Source organism: Anser cygnoides, chromosome 2 (genome assembly GCF_040182565.1).
Source record: "Anser cygnoides isolate HZ-2024a breed goose chromosome 2, Taihu_goose_T2T_genome, whole genome shotgun sequence".
NCBI classification, from domain to species: domain Eukaryota; kingdom Metazoa; phylum Chordata; class Aves; order Anseriformes; family Anatidae; genus Anser; species Anser cygnoides.
The window spans coordinates 142,796,898-142,810,550 of NC_089874.1; the positions used below are offsets into that span (position 1 = coordinate 142,796,898).

General features: G+C 35.4%; 1 protein-coding gene across 1 annotated transcript in view; it reads left to right on the top strand.

Annotated features, from left to right (window-relative positions):
• The window catches only part of RIMS2 (regulating synaptic membrane exocytosis 2), a 469,801-nt gene that overhangs the window by 251,437 nt on the left and 204,711 nt on the right, over window positions 1–13,653 (top strand). Inside the window, 6 exon segments of the mRNA XM_048068611.2 lie at window positions 1,495–1,706; window positions 3,037–3,156; window positions 4,109–4,208; window positions 5,012–5,135; window positions 10,048–10,094; window positions 11,234–11,346. Coding sequence (XP_047924568.2) covers window positions 1,495–1,706; window positions 3,037–3,156; window positions 4,109–4,208; window positions 5,012–5,135; window positions 10,048–10,094; window positions 11,234–11,346 — 716 coding nt within the window.

A 13,653-nucleotide genomic window follows, 5' to 3' on the forward strand; every position in this document is an offset into this window, starting at 1 on the left:
TTTCTAAAGCATGCATTAGCTTTTTGTAGCTTAGTTTTATGGGGTTGTATCTGTGCATCATTTCTGCAAGGTTTTCTAGACAAATTTTCAGGCTGTGCTTAGACCTAGTAGTTATATTTCACAAACCTTTTGGTGTACTTTCAGAGGAAGTAGCTGAGCAATGTCAAAGCAGGATCTGAGGTAATGGAAATAGAAAAGTGCTGTTTGTGGTCTGTATTAAGAGCGGAACTGCACTGGTTTAGTGTTCTCTTGGTCAAAAGCCAACATTTGGTCCTGCACACAATAATATCGTAATCATATCTTGCATACAGTAACAAAATATTTGTTCATGTAGCATGTAGTAACAATATTGTAAAAAAAAACAAACAAAAAGGAACACTGATAATTCAAAATGCTTGGGCATAATTCATGATTTAAGGTACCTACATGAATGAGAATGCTTTATTAAAAGACACGAATCACTCCCCAGTTCTGTGGACAGCAGCATTTAGGCTTTTTGTTTAAAACTGTGTTTTAAACCTTTCTTCTTGTCATCTGTCTGCCATACATGTTAAATTCGGATTCTATAATATATAAGAGACAAATATCCCTTGCTAGAATCATAAATATTTATTTTCAGCTTCGAGATACTTACACTTACAAGTATCGTCCTGAGATTTAACCAGTAGACATTTCTCTGGGAATTTCAAGTGAAGTTGATATGTTTTTTATAAGATATTTTATATTTGTTTTTCTTATAAATCTGTTATATTTTAACAGATCATTCAGCCCTCCTTAAAACGTCACCTACAGTACAGCTGAATATACCGTACCACTGCTCAAGTATTTTATGGAAGTGATCAGAAAGAATACTAGTTTGTAATGGAAAAGCAAACTCTGTTCCTTAAGACAAGAAACAAAAACTGTTTCTGTAGTTAATGATGAAAACCTGTCCTGTAATCAAATGTTTTCCTTTCTGAAAATCATTACAAATACAATGCAATTTGCCTTATCATTTAATTTACTGTAGCTAATTGTATGCAAACAGTTAAAAATTGGGAACCAGTGATGCTTTACGCTGTACATAACTATATGCACACCTATACACAAGCAAACGTACCCACTTCCTCACTGTATTTCATATGCCATGTACTCAGTTGTTGGCATCTTAACTTTTTCTTGGAATTGTTTTCCAAGTCCCGCTAGCAAGGGTTATGAATCAGATAGGATAACCAGCAGTCTTTACAATTTTACTGTATCTTTTTCTGTCCTTCCTTTCACCTTTCCTTTACTGCACTATCTTGTCTGTCTGATTCTCGCAGGAGACATGGATTACAACTGGTTGGACCATACGTCTTGGCATAGCAGTGAGGCATCCCCAATGTCTTTGGTGAGACATGTGGAGCCTTACCATTTAGTTTCTTTTGCCATTTCACATTTCCTTTGTTTTATTTACACCTTTGCATGTTTTCTTTTTTGTTTCCTTTTTTTTTTTTTTTTATCCCACATCTATAGGGGACAGTCAAAGGGGAAAAAGAAAAACTAGTGAGCAGGCAGTTTTGTCGGATTCTAACACCTTATCCGAGAGACAAAAGAAAATGGTGTGCTTTGGTGGCCACTCTTTGGAAGAGGAGGACTTGGAATGGTCTGAGCCTCAGATAAAAGACTCTGGGGTAGATACGTGTAGTAGCACAACTCTAAACGAGGAACATAGCCATAGCGAGAAGGTACTGAGATTACGGAGCCTGCCTTTTAACCTGCTCATTTGGTCTTTGTTTGCTCTCTGTCACTCATTAAAATAGTGCATAAAGTAAAAGACAGGGTGTTTCTAGAGACAATGTAGCATTTCTTAAGGTGCAGAAAAGAAAAACAAATGAAAACTCTCCGCATGTTTGCAGCTTTTATGGTTTGGCAGCCTAAGAAAAAAAAAAAAAGAGACATTGTTCTTGGTTGCATAATAGCCTATCATGGTATTACCTTCAAGTGTGAAGTAATTAACAACAAGGATTCTACTGATTGGCTTATTTGATTTACTATGTTCAAACTCCTGGGGCTGAAATTAAATTAATAGTTTAAGTCCCAGGTGAAAAAGGGAGAAAATTGGGTCTCTCTGCACGGAAAAGTTGTTTTTCTTTTTTCCCTTTCACTGTCATGGTTGTTCTTTTGTTTTGTTGCCATGCCATTTTTTGTGCAGTATTGTGCAGCATTAAAGGCTTTGCCATCTGCTTTGGTGATTTTTATTTTTGTGTTTTGTTTGGTAGAGATTATGATCAGTCATTTTAGAGTTATTACTTGTAATGGGAGCAAATTTGTCTGTGCCTGCTAGTTTTGCATGAAATAGAGCATGGAAGTAGTATTTGTCAGTGAAAAAGTGCTATGATTACACAAAATAAAAATATTTAAAATTTTAGTAATTATGTTATGCCAACATACAACGTGTGCCCATGTGTAGTAATGGAATAATAATATGTTCATATGCTCTTTATGTGGAGTAATTAATCCAAGAAACATTTAAATGCAGAGCAACGAATGTCATTTTTAACGTGTTCTATAATTTTTAATATACTACTAATGAGAGAAAGAAGAACAGAAAAATTTTGTTAGTCTTAGAGAAAACTGACATGTTTGGAATAGGGGAAAAAGAAGAAATCTGTGTCTTGCATCAAGTTTTAATTTTGGGTTAAACTTGTCTTTTTGGTGTTACTCTTAATATTGGCCTCTACAGTTGTTTTTGTCAGTACTCAAGTGTGATTGTCCCCTATGCATAGTTATCCGTATCTGTCTGTTCATCAAGATGCAAAGATCATTACAGATATTTACAAATTGGATTTGGTAAAGTAGGTAATGTTACTAAATATTAGAAATACATTGTGATGGACTATATGTCCAAATAAATCTTTACCAGCACAGTTTTGTGTCATTCTGATGCATTAAATATTAGTGTAATCATAACACTTTCACTGCATTTTAAAAATATATCAGGAAATGAAAGGTATTATTGAAATATTTTTCTTTAACATCCTATTCACTGTATTTTCCATTAACACCATATGATAGCATCCGGTAACTTGGCAACCATCCAAAGATGGAGACCGTCTCATCGGTCGGATTTTGTTAAATAAACGACTGAAAGATGGAAGTGTGCCGAGAGACTCGGGAGCAATGCTTGGATTGAAGGTTGGTAATGAATAATTTTGGAATTACTTACAACTCTCAATTAAACTAGCTACCTTTGTAATGTAATAATTCTCATAATACATAGTCTACCTATATCTATAATGTCTTAATCTCAAAAATACTGTATAAAGACATTGTATGTTACTAAGAGGAATTTCACAGGGTCTCTGACATTCTGAAAAAGTTGTATTTTACAGAAAGACTGGACATGTTTTCACAAGTTTGCTGCTCTGCAAGGTGCTAATTGCATCCTTGCTAGGCAGGCCAAGCCCTGTCCACTTTCTTGAGTGTTGAGCATTGCAGCGTGGTGTAAATTCTGTTCTGCAAAAGATGGAAGAAATGTGAAAAATAAATAATCCTTTCTGAAGATCTGGGGGACATCTGGAGATTAATGACACTTTGACCCAAAGCAAAGTCTACCACTGTAAATTACTGTTTCTAGAATTTTTCCCCTCTGATGGATTTGCTACATCTTAAATGCGCAAGACTGAAAATTATTAGTACTTATACATTGTTTATTATCACGAAATGGATTTGATTAATTGTTAGATACATTCAATGTTTTGTGTGAATGTTGTAGACTCTGTTACATTAACAAATCTATTTACAGCTTGAAAGTGTTGAAGCAGTCTAACGAACCATATAGTGTACTTTTTTGGGGGTGCCAATTTATACTACAGTAAATATACAGTACAGTAAAATACAGTACAGTGAAATTTTGAAGTATTTAACTTTCTGTATTTGTATTGTCTTTAAATTACACAGGTAGCTGGAATAGGTATAAACATAACCTGCCATAGCCAATGTTCTGTGGTGTTTGTTTCAAGTATATCTGCCTTATCTGGGCTACCTGAATACCAGAGAAGTCACCGAATTCTGTTCTCCGTTGCCAGTATGGTTAAGTCATTTAAATAAATTCTCATGCTATGAAAATAATTCCTCTTTGAAACAGGTAGTAGGAGGAAAGATGACTGAATCAGGTCGACTCTGTGCATTTATCACCAAAGTTAAAAAAGGAAGCTTAGCTGATACAGTGGGGCATCTTAGACCAGGTATGTATCCATTACAGATCTGTAATGCTGAGTTTCTTTTCTAAGGGTGATAAGAAGAAAGTGAGCTTAATTAGAAGTCAAATTATGTTGAATAGATGTGATGAGCTGCTGCAGAATTCAACCTGATGTTCATGTACTAAATTATTACTGACATTACTGCTTTTTTGAAATACATCAAATCTCATGTTGTTCAAAATCATGTTTTCACATTTCTATTGATGTTTTCATACTCAAAATAATATTTCATTGACATCCTGCCCAGTCACCTTATGGAGTATATTTTATTTAGACCCAAGCCAAGATATCACAAATGTGCCAACAAAACCAGCTTGGCCAAGAAACTTTTAAGATCTGGTTCTATCCCAATGTGTGAACCATGGATTGCTGCACTGGAGTATGTGCAAGAAATACTAAATGTTAACATAAGAACTGTCTGAACACTAAATACTAAACTTTTAGAGGTAAATGAATCTTCAAAATAGCAAGTTGATGAAATCTGCTGTTTTAAAGATCTGCATTTTCCAAAGAGCATCTTTGGTTTTATTTTAAACCACAACTACCATTACAAGTACGAGCTATATCTAATTCAATAGCGGTCCTATGGACGATATTATTGTTTTGCTGAACCTTATGTATTCAGAGCAGAGCTGCAGAAAACGTTGAATACTCAGGATTTTCCTGTATGAAAGACTCCAAACTTTTTGACAACACAGGTTTCACAATTCAGTAAATGGCTTAAATTGTCATTGTAAGTACAGTTCACAGCAGACTTACTAAGCAGACTGTTGTTACTGAAATTATAGGTGATGAAGTATTAGAATGGAATGGAAGGCTACTACAAGGAGCCACCTTTGAGGAGGTATATAACATCATTTTAGAGTCCAAACCTGAGCCACAGGTGGAGCTTGTTGTTTCAAGACCAATTGGGTGAGTACATTTTTGTATTAGATGTGATAAAAATATTGTTAAATTTCACTTCTAGTGCAGATCATGTCAGATTCATAAATATTGTAAACAGTAAAACTGTATGTAAAACTATGTAAACCAAAAACATAGCTAGAATGGTAGATCGTGCCAGTAAGTAAAAAGAGGTGGAGTGAAATCAAGTACTCTCAAGAGAGTTCTGGGTATTATCTGCTGATATGCTTGAAAACAGGTTACCTTTTGTGGTTATTTAGTTAGTGGTCCAGGCTATATAGGATCTGTGATTACAATCTTTGTTGCCACAACTCTTCATTAGTAACTTGACTCCTGATTCTTGCTTCTCCATTTTTATATAGTATGTATAGTAAAGTATACATATTTGGTCTATGAATTGATGATTAACTCTGTTTATTTTGCCCAAAATACCATATGCTAATGACATAACCAATATGTCTTGGAAAGTAATGACTTGACGTTTTCATCATCTTCATCTCTGATATGTACTAAATTATTTGGTTTCTAATACAGAACATACCTGAATAAATAGCTACGTCGAGTGCTCATTTAAACAGACTATGTGACCCTTTTTCTTCAGTTCTCCACCCAGTTTGCTTGACTTTGAGAACTACCTCTCAATATCTAAACTTAGGTGTTTGTTGTTTTTTTTTTTGCTGATCAATAGGGCATTTCTAGCTACTTTGTTGTATGAATATTTCCACTTCTATGAAGACTTCCCTTTCTTCATCTGTTTGTTTTATTCAAGTTCCTACAAACTACAGTCACATCGTTCTTTTACTTCTCCACTGGAAATTCTATGGGTGATCATTTCAGGGCTGTGAAGAGGAAGTTGAAGATGCTTACAGTTGTTAAGAATTTTCTCTTTTCTCCCACAGAATTTATTACAATGTATTTATATATTAATATATTTATGCCTTTACTTTTGTGTAAGAGGCACACAATTTTCTTATATGAAAGCATGAGTAACATAGGAAATGAGAACTAAGTAGTACTAAAAAAAAAAAAATTAAATCTAGAGCCAGATAATGTGAGGATGGAATTTCAGTGAGGGTAATTTGTTATGGGTGCAGCTATGAGGTATAGTATCTGGTGTATTTAACTCAAAGAAGATGCAGTATGATTAGGAACATAATTTGCTTTGATACTTTCTAACGAACTTCATAATAACAAAGATTGCTTTATCTTGTCAGTAAGATGAGACGTTATCTATGTATATACTGAACTGCAAACCCTTAGGGCAAAGGCTGTATCTTTTTATCTTATCCATAAAAATCTTTGCATAACTTAGGAGTTCTGTGTGTGATAGCAATACTGAGGGACTGACTAACTTGCAGGAAAAAAACTCTTAGAAGAGAAGGTTTCACATTTGTTTCATATAAGTGTAAGATCTTTCATAGTATTTCAACTACGACGTTTATACCAAAGTTTCAAGGAATTGCTCTCATCTTGAAAGTACTTTTTTTTTTTCTTTCTTCATTCCTTTGACTGTATGAAACTTCCTCTGTTCTTTCTTTTGCTTTTCTATTTACTGCCTGTTAGTCACCTTCCTCATCATCATGTCTTTTATTGATTATGTTACCATGTGCTCCACTTGCTGTCACTAGACCAGCTCGTCTATAATTCCTTAAAGAAGGTGGTGTAGAGGCTCTCAAGACGCCTTCTTCAACATTAACTGTTTGCCACACAGCGTGAAGAACTGAGCCAGGTCGGGACTAAAACAGTTACTGCATATTGGATTCCCACTTTCTTTTTGCAGTAGATGTTAAAGAGGGTCTTTACCTCCAGAGCTCCAGTTTCCATTCCATGGAAATGGGTTTACAACTGAAGCCTCAGTGTTAAATACATTGTGGATGTCTCAAAACATTATTTCTTTTAGTCATCTGCAGGTTGGTGAGATCTTAGATTCTGATGAGATATATGTTGCTCTTTGGAATTTGGTATTAGCAATATAACTTCAGAAATGTTTTTGTTGAGATTTGAGCTGATGAACTGGAAATACCATATTATCTTCTTAGTTTAGGAAATTTCTGGTCATAATCAAATGGACTATAGAAATGAACATCTTTTACTTGCCCAAGGAAGCATAATGCCGTAGGTCTGTGTTCTATCTCAGGGAATAAGTTTTCTATGTGCTTAAAATCATTAAAAGTGCAGATTTACCAGATGTCTGAAGTGATAATTATTTTGATTAGAATAATTTCTGCCCACTTGAAGGATTTCACTTTTGCATTGAAGTATATCCTATTACTTACAGAGTCTCAAGACTGACAATTAACTTAGCTGAGAAAGAGAACCCTTTGTCACATCCTGATATTCTGAATACAGGAACAACTTTCAGTAAACATGATTACTGGTTCTTCATTTTATTATGGGCTGACTTCTACGGAAACTGAACATGACAAACTAAGCTGATAAAGGAAAATAAAATGGGAAAATCTTTTTAAAAAATATGATCATACCATTTTGGCATGCAATTTACCCCTTATTTATCTTAAAATAAACATTGATGGCCATGTTGCTATTCTGTGTAAGCTGTCTATCTCTTATATGCAAGAAACTTTCTCTTTTCTGCTTTCTAATCATCAGAAATACCTATTTTAAAATGTATTTTATTTTCATAGTTACTACTGTTTTGAATTCGGAAGGTATGTTGCCTTGTGTTTTATTAATTATTCTATAATAATCTGCTTGCAACGGAAGATATCTTAAAATGTGAAGAGATGCTTAAAACTATTTTCGTCTCTCTTCCATTTGTCCCAGTGAGAGTTCCCTGCAGAAATACCAGTCACACTACTGTGAAATACTTGGGTCTCTATGTTTTAGGTACGCTAAAAAAAAATAAATCACAGGTTAAATTCTGCAGCATATTTCTGAGTGAAGTGATAGGCAGGTATTGTGTACCTTGATAATCTACAAATATCAAGAATTTTGTATTCTAAAAATAACAAATATGCAAGTTAAATATTTACTTCTTCACTAGCCCTTATAAGTTTCTGACACGTTTTGCTTAGTAACAAGAGAGACAATGATTTTTCCTTAGCGGACAGTTGTATCAGTTGTATGCCTTTTGATTTGCTTGATTCACTGGGTGCTGCAGCATCACTTCGCTTGGAAAGGTACTTGAAGGTGCTTACTACAGCTATTTTTCTAGCGAGTTTTGAAAAATGTTTGGAAAGCATATCCCAAAAACTTACTAGATAAGTTTTTATACATATAGCAGATTTATTTTTTTTCATTGCATAAGACAGTAGGTATCACTGAAGGAATTTTTTAACTTTCCTTTCATTTTCATATGCCTTTGTGGCATTGACCTTGGCTGGCTGCCACTTACCTGCCAAGCTGCTCTCCCACTCCCCCTCTGCGACAGGAGAGGGGAGAAAATGAGCTGGAAAAGCTCAGGGGTTGAGATAAGGACAGGGAGATGGCTGAGCAATTACTCTCACGGCCAAAACAGACTCGATTTGGGGAAGATTAATTTAATTTATTGATAATTAAAAATAGAGTAGGATGGTGCGAAAACCAAGATAAAGCTAAAACCACCCTGTCTTCCAGGCTCAACATCACTCATTTGTTCCTGACACTCCTACCTCCCCCCAGCCCACACTGGTGTGGGGGACAGGGAATGGGGGCTGTGGTCGGTCCCTAACGCTTCATCTCCACAGCTCCTTTGTGGTCACTCTCTGCCCCTGCTCCACCGGGGGCTCCTCCACGGGCTGCAGCGCGGAGATCTGCTCCGTGTGGGACCCGTGGGCTGCAGGGGGACAGCCTGCTCCACCAGGGGCCTCTCCACAGGCCGCAGGGGAACTGCTGCTGCGTGCCTGGAGCACCTCCTGCTGCACTCGCCTTGGGGTTGTCTGCAGGGCTGGTTTTCTCAGTTTCTCACTTATCTCTCTCCCAGCTGCTGTGCAGCATTTTGAAGCTTTCATTAAATATGTTATCACAGAGGCAACACCGTCTTGGCTGATGGCCTCAGCTGTGCCCTGCGGTGGGCCCATTTTGGATCCAGCTGGAGCCAGTTGTGCCCAGCATGGGGCAGCCCCAGCCTCTCCTCACAGAGGCCACCCCTGCAGCCCCCCTGCTGCCTGTACCTTGCCACATAAACCTAATGCAACCTACAAAAAAAAAAAAAAACAAATCTGCTGTAACACACATCATGATTTTAAATGCTGCTCTTGCTGTGACTCAGAGTTGAAACTCTTAATCTTGTTTTATGTTGCACAAATACCTCCAAAATGTTTTCATTAGCATATTGGTAGTTTTTAATAATATATATATAGTAATGTTTGCCTCTCACAGGAAAAATATGTTCCCGTGGGGATGGGAGAACATAATGATGTGACTGAGTGTTTTACTATTACATAGTTGTACATACAGTTTAACAGAGGCGATATGACATTTCGTGTATATGCAAGTATGTTATTTTGCAAAATGAAATTGCACATTTTATTTAGTCACTGAAAAGTGCCCAAATTTGGGGGTTCAAAGACAGGAAAGGACATACTGAGATAGCCATCATTGGTGGTCCAGTATGTTTTAGCAAGGGTCTAGTAACTTTAATTCAGGTGTAATATCATAATGAAGTCTGCTACTCCCAGTTTTAGTCTACTGATAACTCTGAGATTGTTTATTTTTCTTTGTTTTCTATTTACTCAATTATTTTATTTGTGACTGTGCAGCTTCTTTCCTGTATTCACTCAACTGCTTGTTTCTGTAAGCTTAATTTGCCACTGAAATACTTTACACTGAACAAAGGATAAATCTTCCCTGTGGCTGAAGACAGTCAGTAGATCACAGGATTTTCCTGAGGCATTCAGTGGTGACTTGCAAAGTGTTATAGTTTAACTGAAATCTGAATATGCTTGTTAGATAAAGGATCAGCCTGTTTTCCTTATTTCAGGGATATTCCCAGAATACCTGACAGCACACATGCACAGCTGGAGTCCAGTAAGTTTCAATTGTGGGGTAGGAAAATCTTCTCTCTCTTTTATGTAAGCACAAATAGATTCAAAAATGTCATCTGCCGTCAGTATAGCTCTTGTCTCTTTGTCTTTATTTGTGCCAGTATGTTATCCTCCTGTATGATGTATTTACCTTTGTTTAATAATAAAATATCAGAAGTCAGGCTATGTTTATTTACGCTTGATGTTTGGTTATAAGCTTAGGCTATTTTTTTATTGAGAAGAAAAGCATAATGAAAATTAATATACAAGAACATTAATCATAATTTTCAATTTTTATTTATTTATTTGCATTTCAATTGAAACTTAGGAACTAAAATATAGGGATGAATTGTTTACTATTTAGAACGTGAAACGTAGCTACTTTAAAACCAGAATACTTATACTTCATTAGGACCACTTAGCACTCTTTAAATTGGCTAAACCAATATTTTGTGTGGGAAAAATAACTTATTTTTTGGTGCAGATCTGGTAGGATGCATTTAAGCCTGGATTTATTTTTATCATTGTTTTGGAACTCTTTTAAAACAGAAGCTGTGAATTAATACAGTGGCATAAACTTGCATATAATAATGTGATAAACTACTCCATAACTTTTCACTAGTCAGCCAATTCTTTAAAATACATTTTAAATGTTGTGACTTCTTATAACTCAAAACTTGTGCTCTGAGAGTTTGCAGACCTTGTGGATTTGAAACAAAATGCACAAAATATATTATGTGCATCTTGATCTTTTTGTAAAAATCTAATTAAGTCTGATTGCACAAGATAATAAGTGCTCTTTGGAAGACTGAATTCCTTTGACCATAGTAAAGTAAATAGGAATTTGGGGCCCTCAACTTACTGACATGATTACTTTGGCAAGTATCTGAATTTGAACTGTTATTTGTTCTATACGCTTGAGATGACATTTTGCAGCTATAATAAACTTGGAAAGCTTTTGATTGCATCTGAGCATCAGAAGATTGAGTGTCATTACTCAGTCATTTTGTAGATAAAAATATGGTATTTATCACAGTGAACTTTATTGTGTGTATGGTTATATTTGTATCCCTTTCTTTAAATAATGTTGTGAAAAATGCGTAAGTGCCACTATTTATAAAATATTTTTGTTTATAATTGCAGGTTCTAGTTCATTTGAATCTCAGAAAATGGACCGGCCTTCTATTTCAGTGACTTCTCCTATGAGTCCCGGCATGTTAAGGGATGTTCCACAGTTCTTGTCTGGACAACTTTCAGTATGTAATCATTTCATTAATATTGATGTTGTGCTTTTTGCAGCATGTACAACTCTCAGTACAGAGTTCAAGCAACCTATAACAAATTTCTTGTTAAACCAGCTAAATATTTTATTAATGCCATATATCTCAGTGTAGGCAGGACTGTAGTTTCATAACAGTATTCCATTTTATCAGCTTTTGGAAATTTAAAATATGTTGAATTAGACATAGATATGTATATTTATATAGTAAGCTAAACAGATATTGTCAAATTTTCAGAAAGACTAAATCTTGGCCTCCAGTTGTGTTTGTGCTGTTGAATGTATATACTTCGTCAACTGTAACACTTATGGTGCATTTTATCAACCATGTGCTTGGACATTAATACTTATTTTCTGCGCACTAGCTTTCACATATACCTTTCCCCAGATATCCCATTGTTTACTAATGTTGTATTCTTTGTACCATTGTTATTCACTTTTGCTCTTCACTCTCATTGAGAACAAGGTTCATTATATGAATGTCCTCTTTAAAAGAGTAATTTTTTTTTTTGTACTGAACTGAAGGACTTAGTTTTTGTATGCATTTCTGTGGCATTTACAACTCCAAAGTGTGATTTTTTTCAAAAGTGTTCAGCTGTGGCCTGGTACATGTTGAAAATGAGAGAAAACAGAATGGAAGCAGTGCAGAACCGATGTGAAACATGTTTGAAAATGTCACATTTATATTTCTTCTAAGTTGTTTATGTTAAGATAATGAGTGGGCTATAAAAGTATGCATAAAATCAAAGCAGGCTGTTTCTGGTCTCCCACAAATGGTTTATGGTATTGATAGAGGAGAGGAAGAAACGTTTTTCTGTCTGTTCAGCAGCCACGTTCGCTCCATTTTGCAATGCATGAGGTGTTACTTGTTTTGCTCATCAGATCAGCCATCTACAAGATATAATTTGAAATTTTCTGTAACTGTTTTTCTTAACTCCTTTGAAAGAGTCCATCCTTTGGATAAATGGAAAACTAGAAATCTTGACTGTAGAGTGCAGAATGCTTTGACTGCATGAAATACAGTGGGAAGGGAACAGAAACGTGAATTGTCAAAAAACACAGACTGAGGTTTCTAAAAACTAATAGAGTTTTACAAGACAGTGAAAAGCTGTTGGTAATTGAAATGGTGGTGTAGAAGTCTCTTTTGGCTAAATCTCTTAAAAGATTAGGCTATAAAAAAAGTCAGATAACCAATCCACGGACAATGCAAAATAATGATCCAAGTAGGAACACAGAACTGACTTGCTCAGTTTCAGGAAGAAAATGCCCAGGAGTTTAGTATTACAGTTTATTAGCAAAGTTAGTAAGTCTGTTGCTTTTGTGGTTTGATAGGATGTTGTAGTTTGGGATGTGTAAGAACAGTATCTGGAGATTTGGAGATATATTCTAATTTACTGAGAATAACAGAATTCACAGTGTTTTACAATTCAGAATGGCATATAAATTCAGAGTTTAACTCGAGGAAGCATCATGCCTATTTACATTATTTTTGTTTGTTTGTTTCAAGATACAAATTCCTATATTAATTTTATAGTATTTCTTTCCATCTAAGGAGAGCAAATAATGCTAGAAGATGTTTAAAGATCTTTCCTACATTTGTCCTCTTTCTAACTATGTTATACACTGTATGCAATTGTATACAGTAACCCCAAACTGCACAATTTCCTTGTTTCCCTCAGAGAGCAGTTGATTTCTGAGAACCCACAGCTCCAGCTGGCTATCACTGAGGTCAGAAACACTCAGTAACTCTCTAAAGTAATGTCCCACTGTCTCCACATGGACACCTAAAGTAGTATCATACCTCACCAGCTAAAGACAAGCTGGCAATAGCTATAGATTGTGTTACTGTGCTAATGGCACAACACAGCTCCTGCTGATGTTGGGAGGCTGGTGCTAAACCTTTTGTTTCGCAAGGAAGTGTGGCTCTCACAGTGTCTGAAGATGGTGTGGATAGATTGCAGCAGGGCACACAACAGGAATTTCCCCTAGAATAAAAGAGGGCTCATTGAAACTACAATATAGTTTTAGAAAAAGACAACTTTAAGAGAATTGGAGTGTTCTAAAGGAACAGTTTCTTTCCAAATGGTAAATACGTGTAGTTTCTTTTTGAACTGATATTTTAAATTAGTTTTGAAAATCAAAAATTTTAACTTTTCTGATTAGGGGATTTCTGTGTTTTAAAGATGAAAGTATTTTCCTCCACTTTTAAAAATTTCGCTTTCTCATTTCATAACTTTAAATAGTTTCTGAGCTTTGGAAAAGTTAGCTAGTTTAATTTTGTACC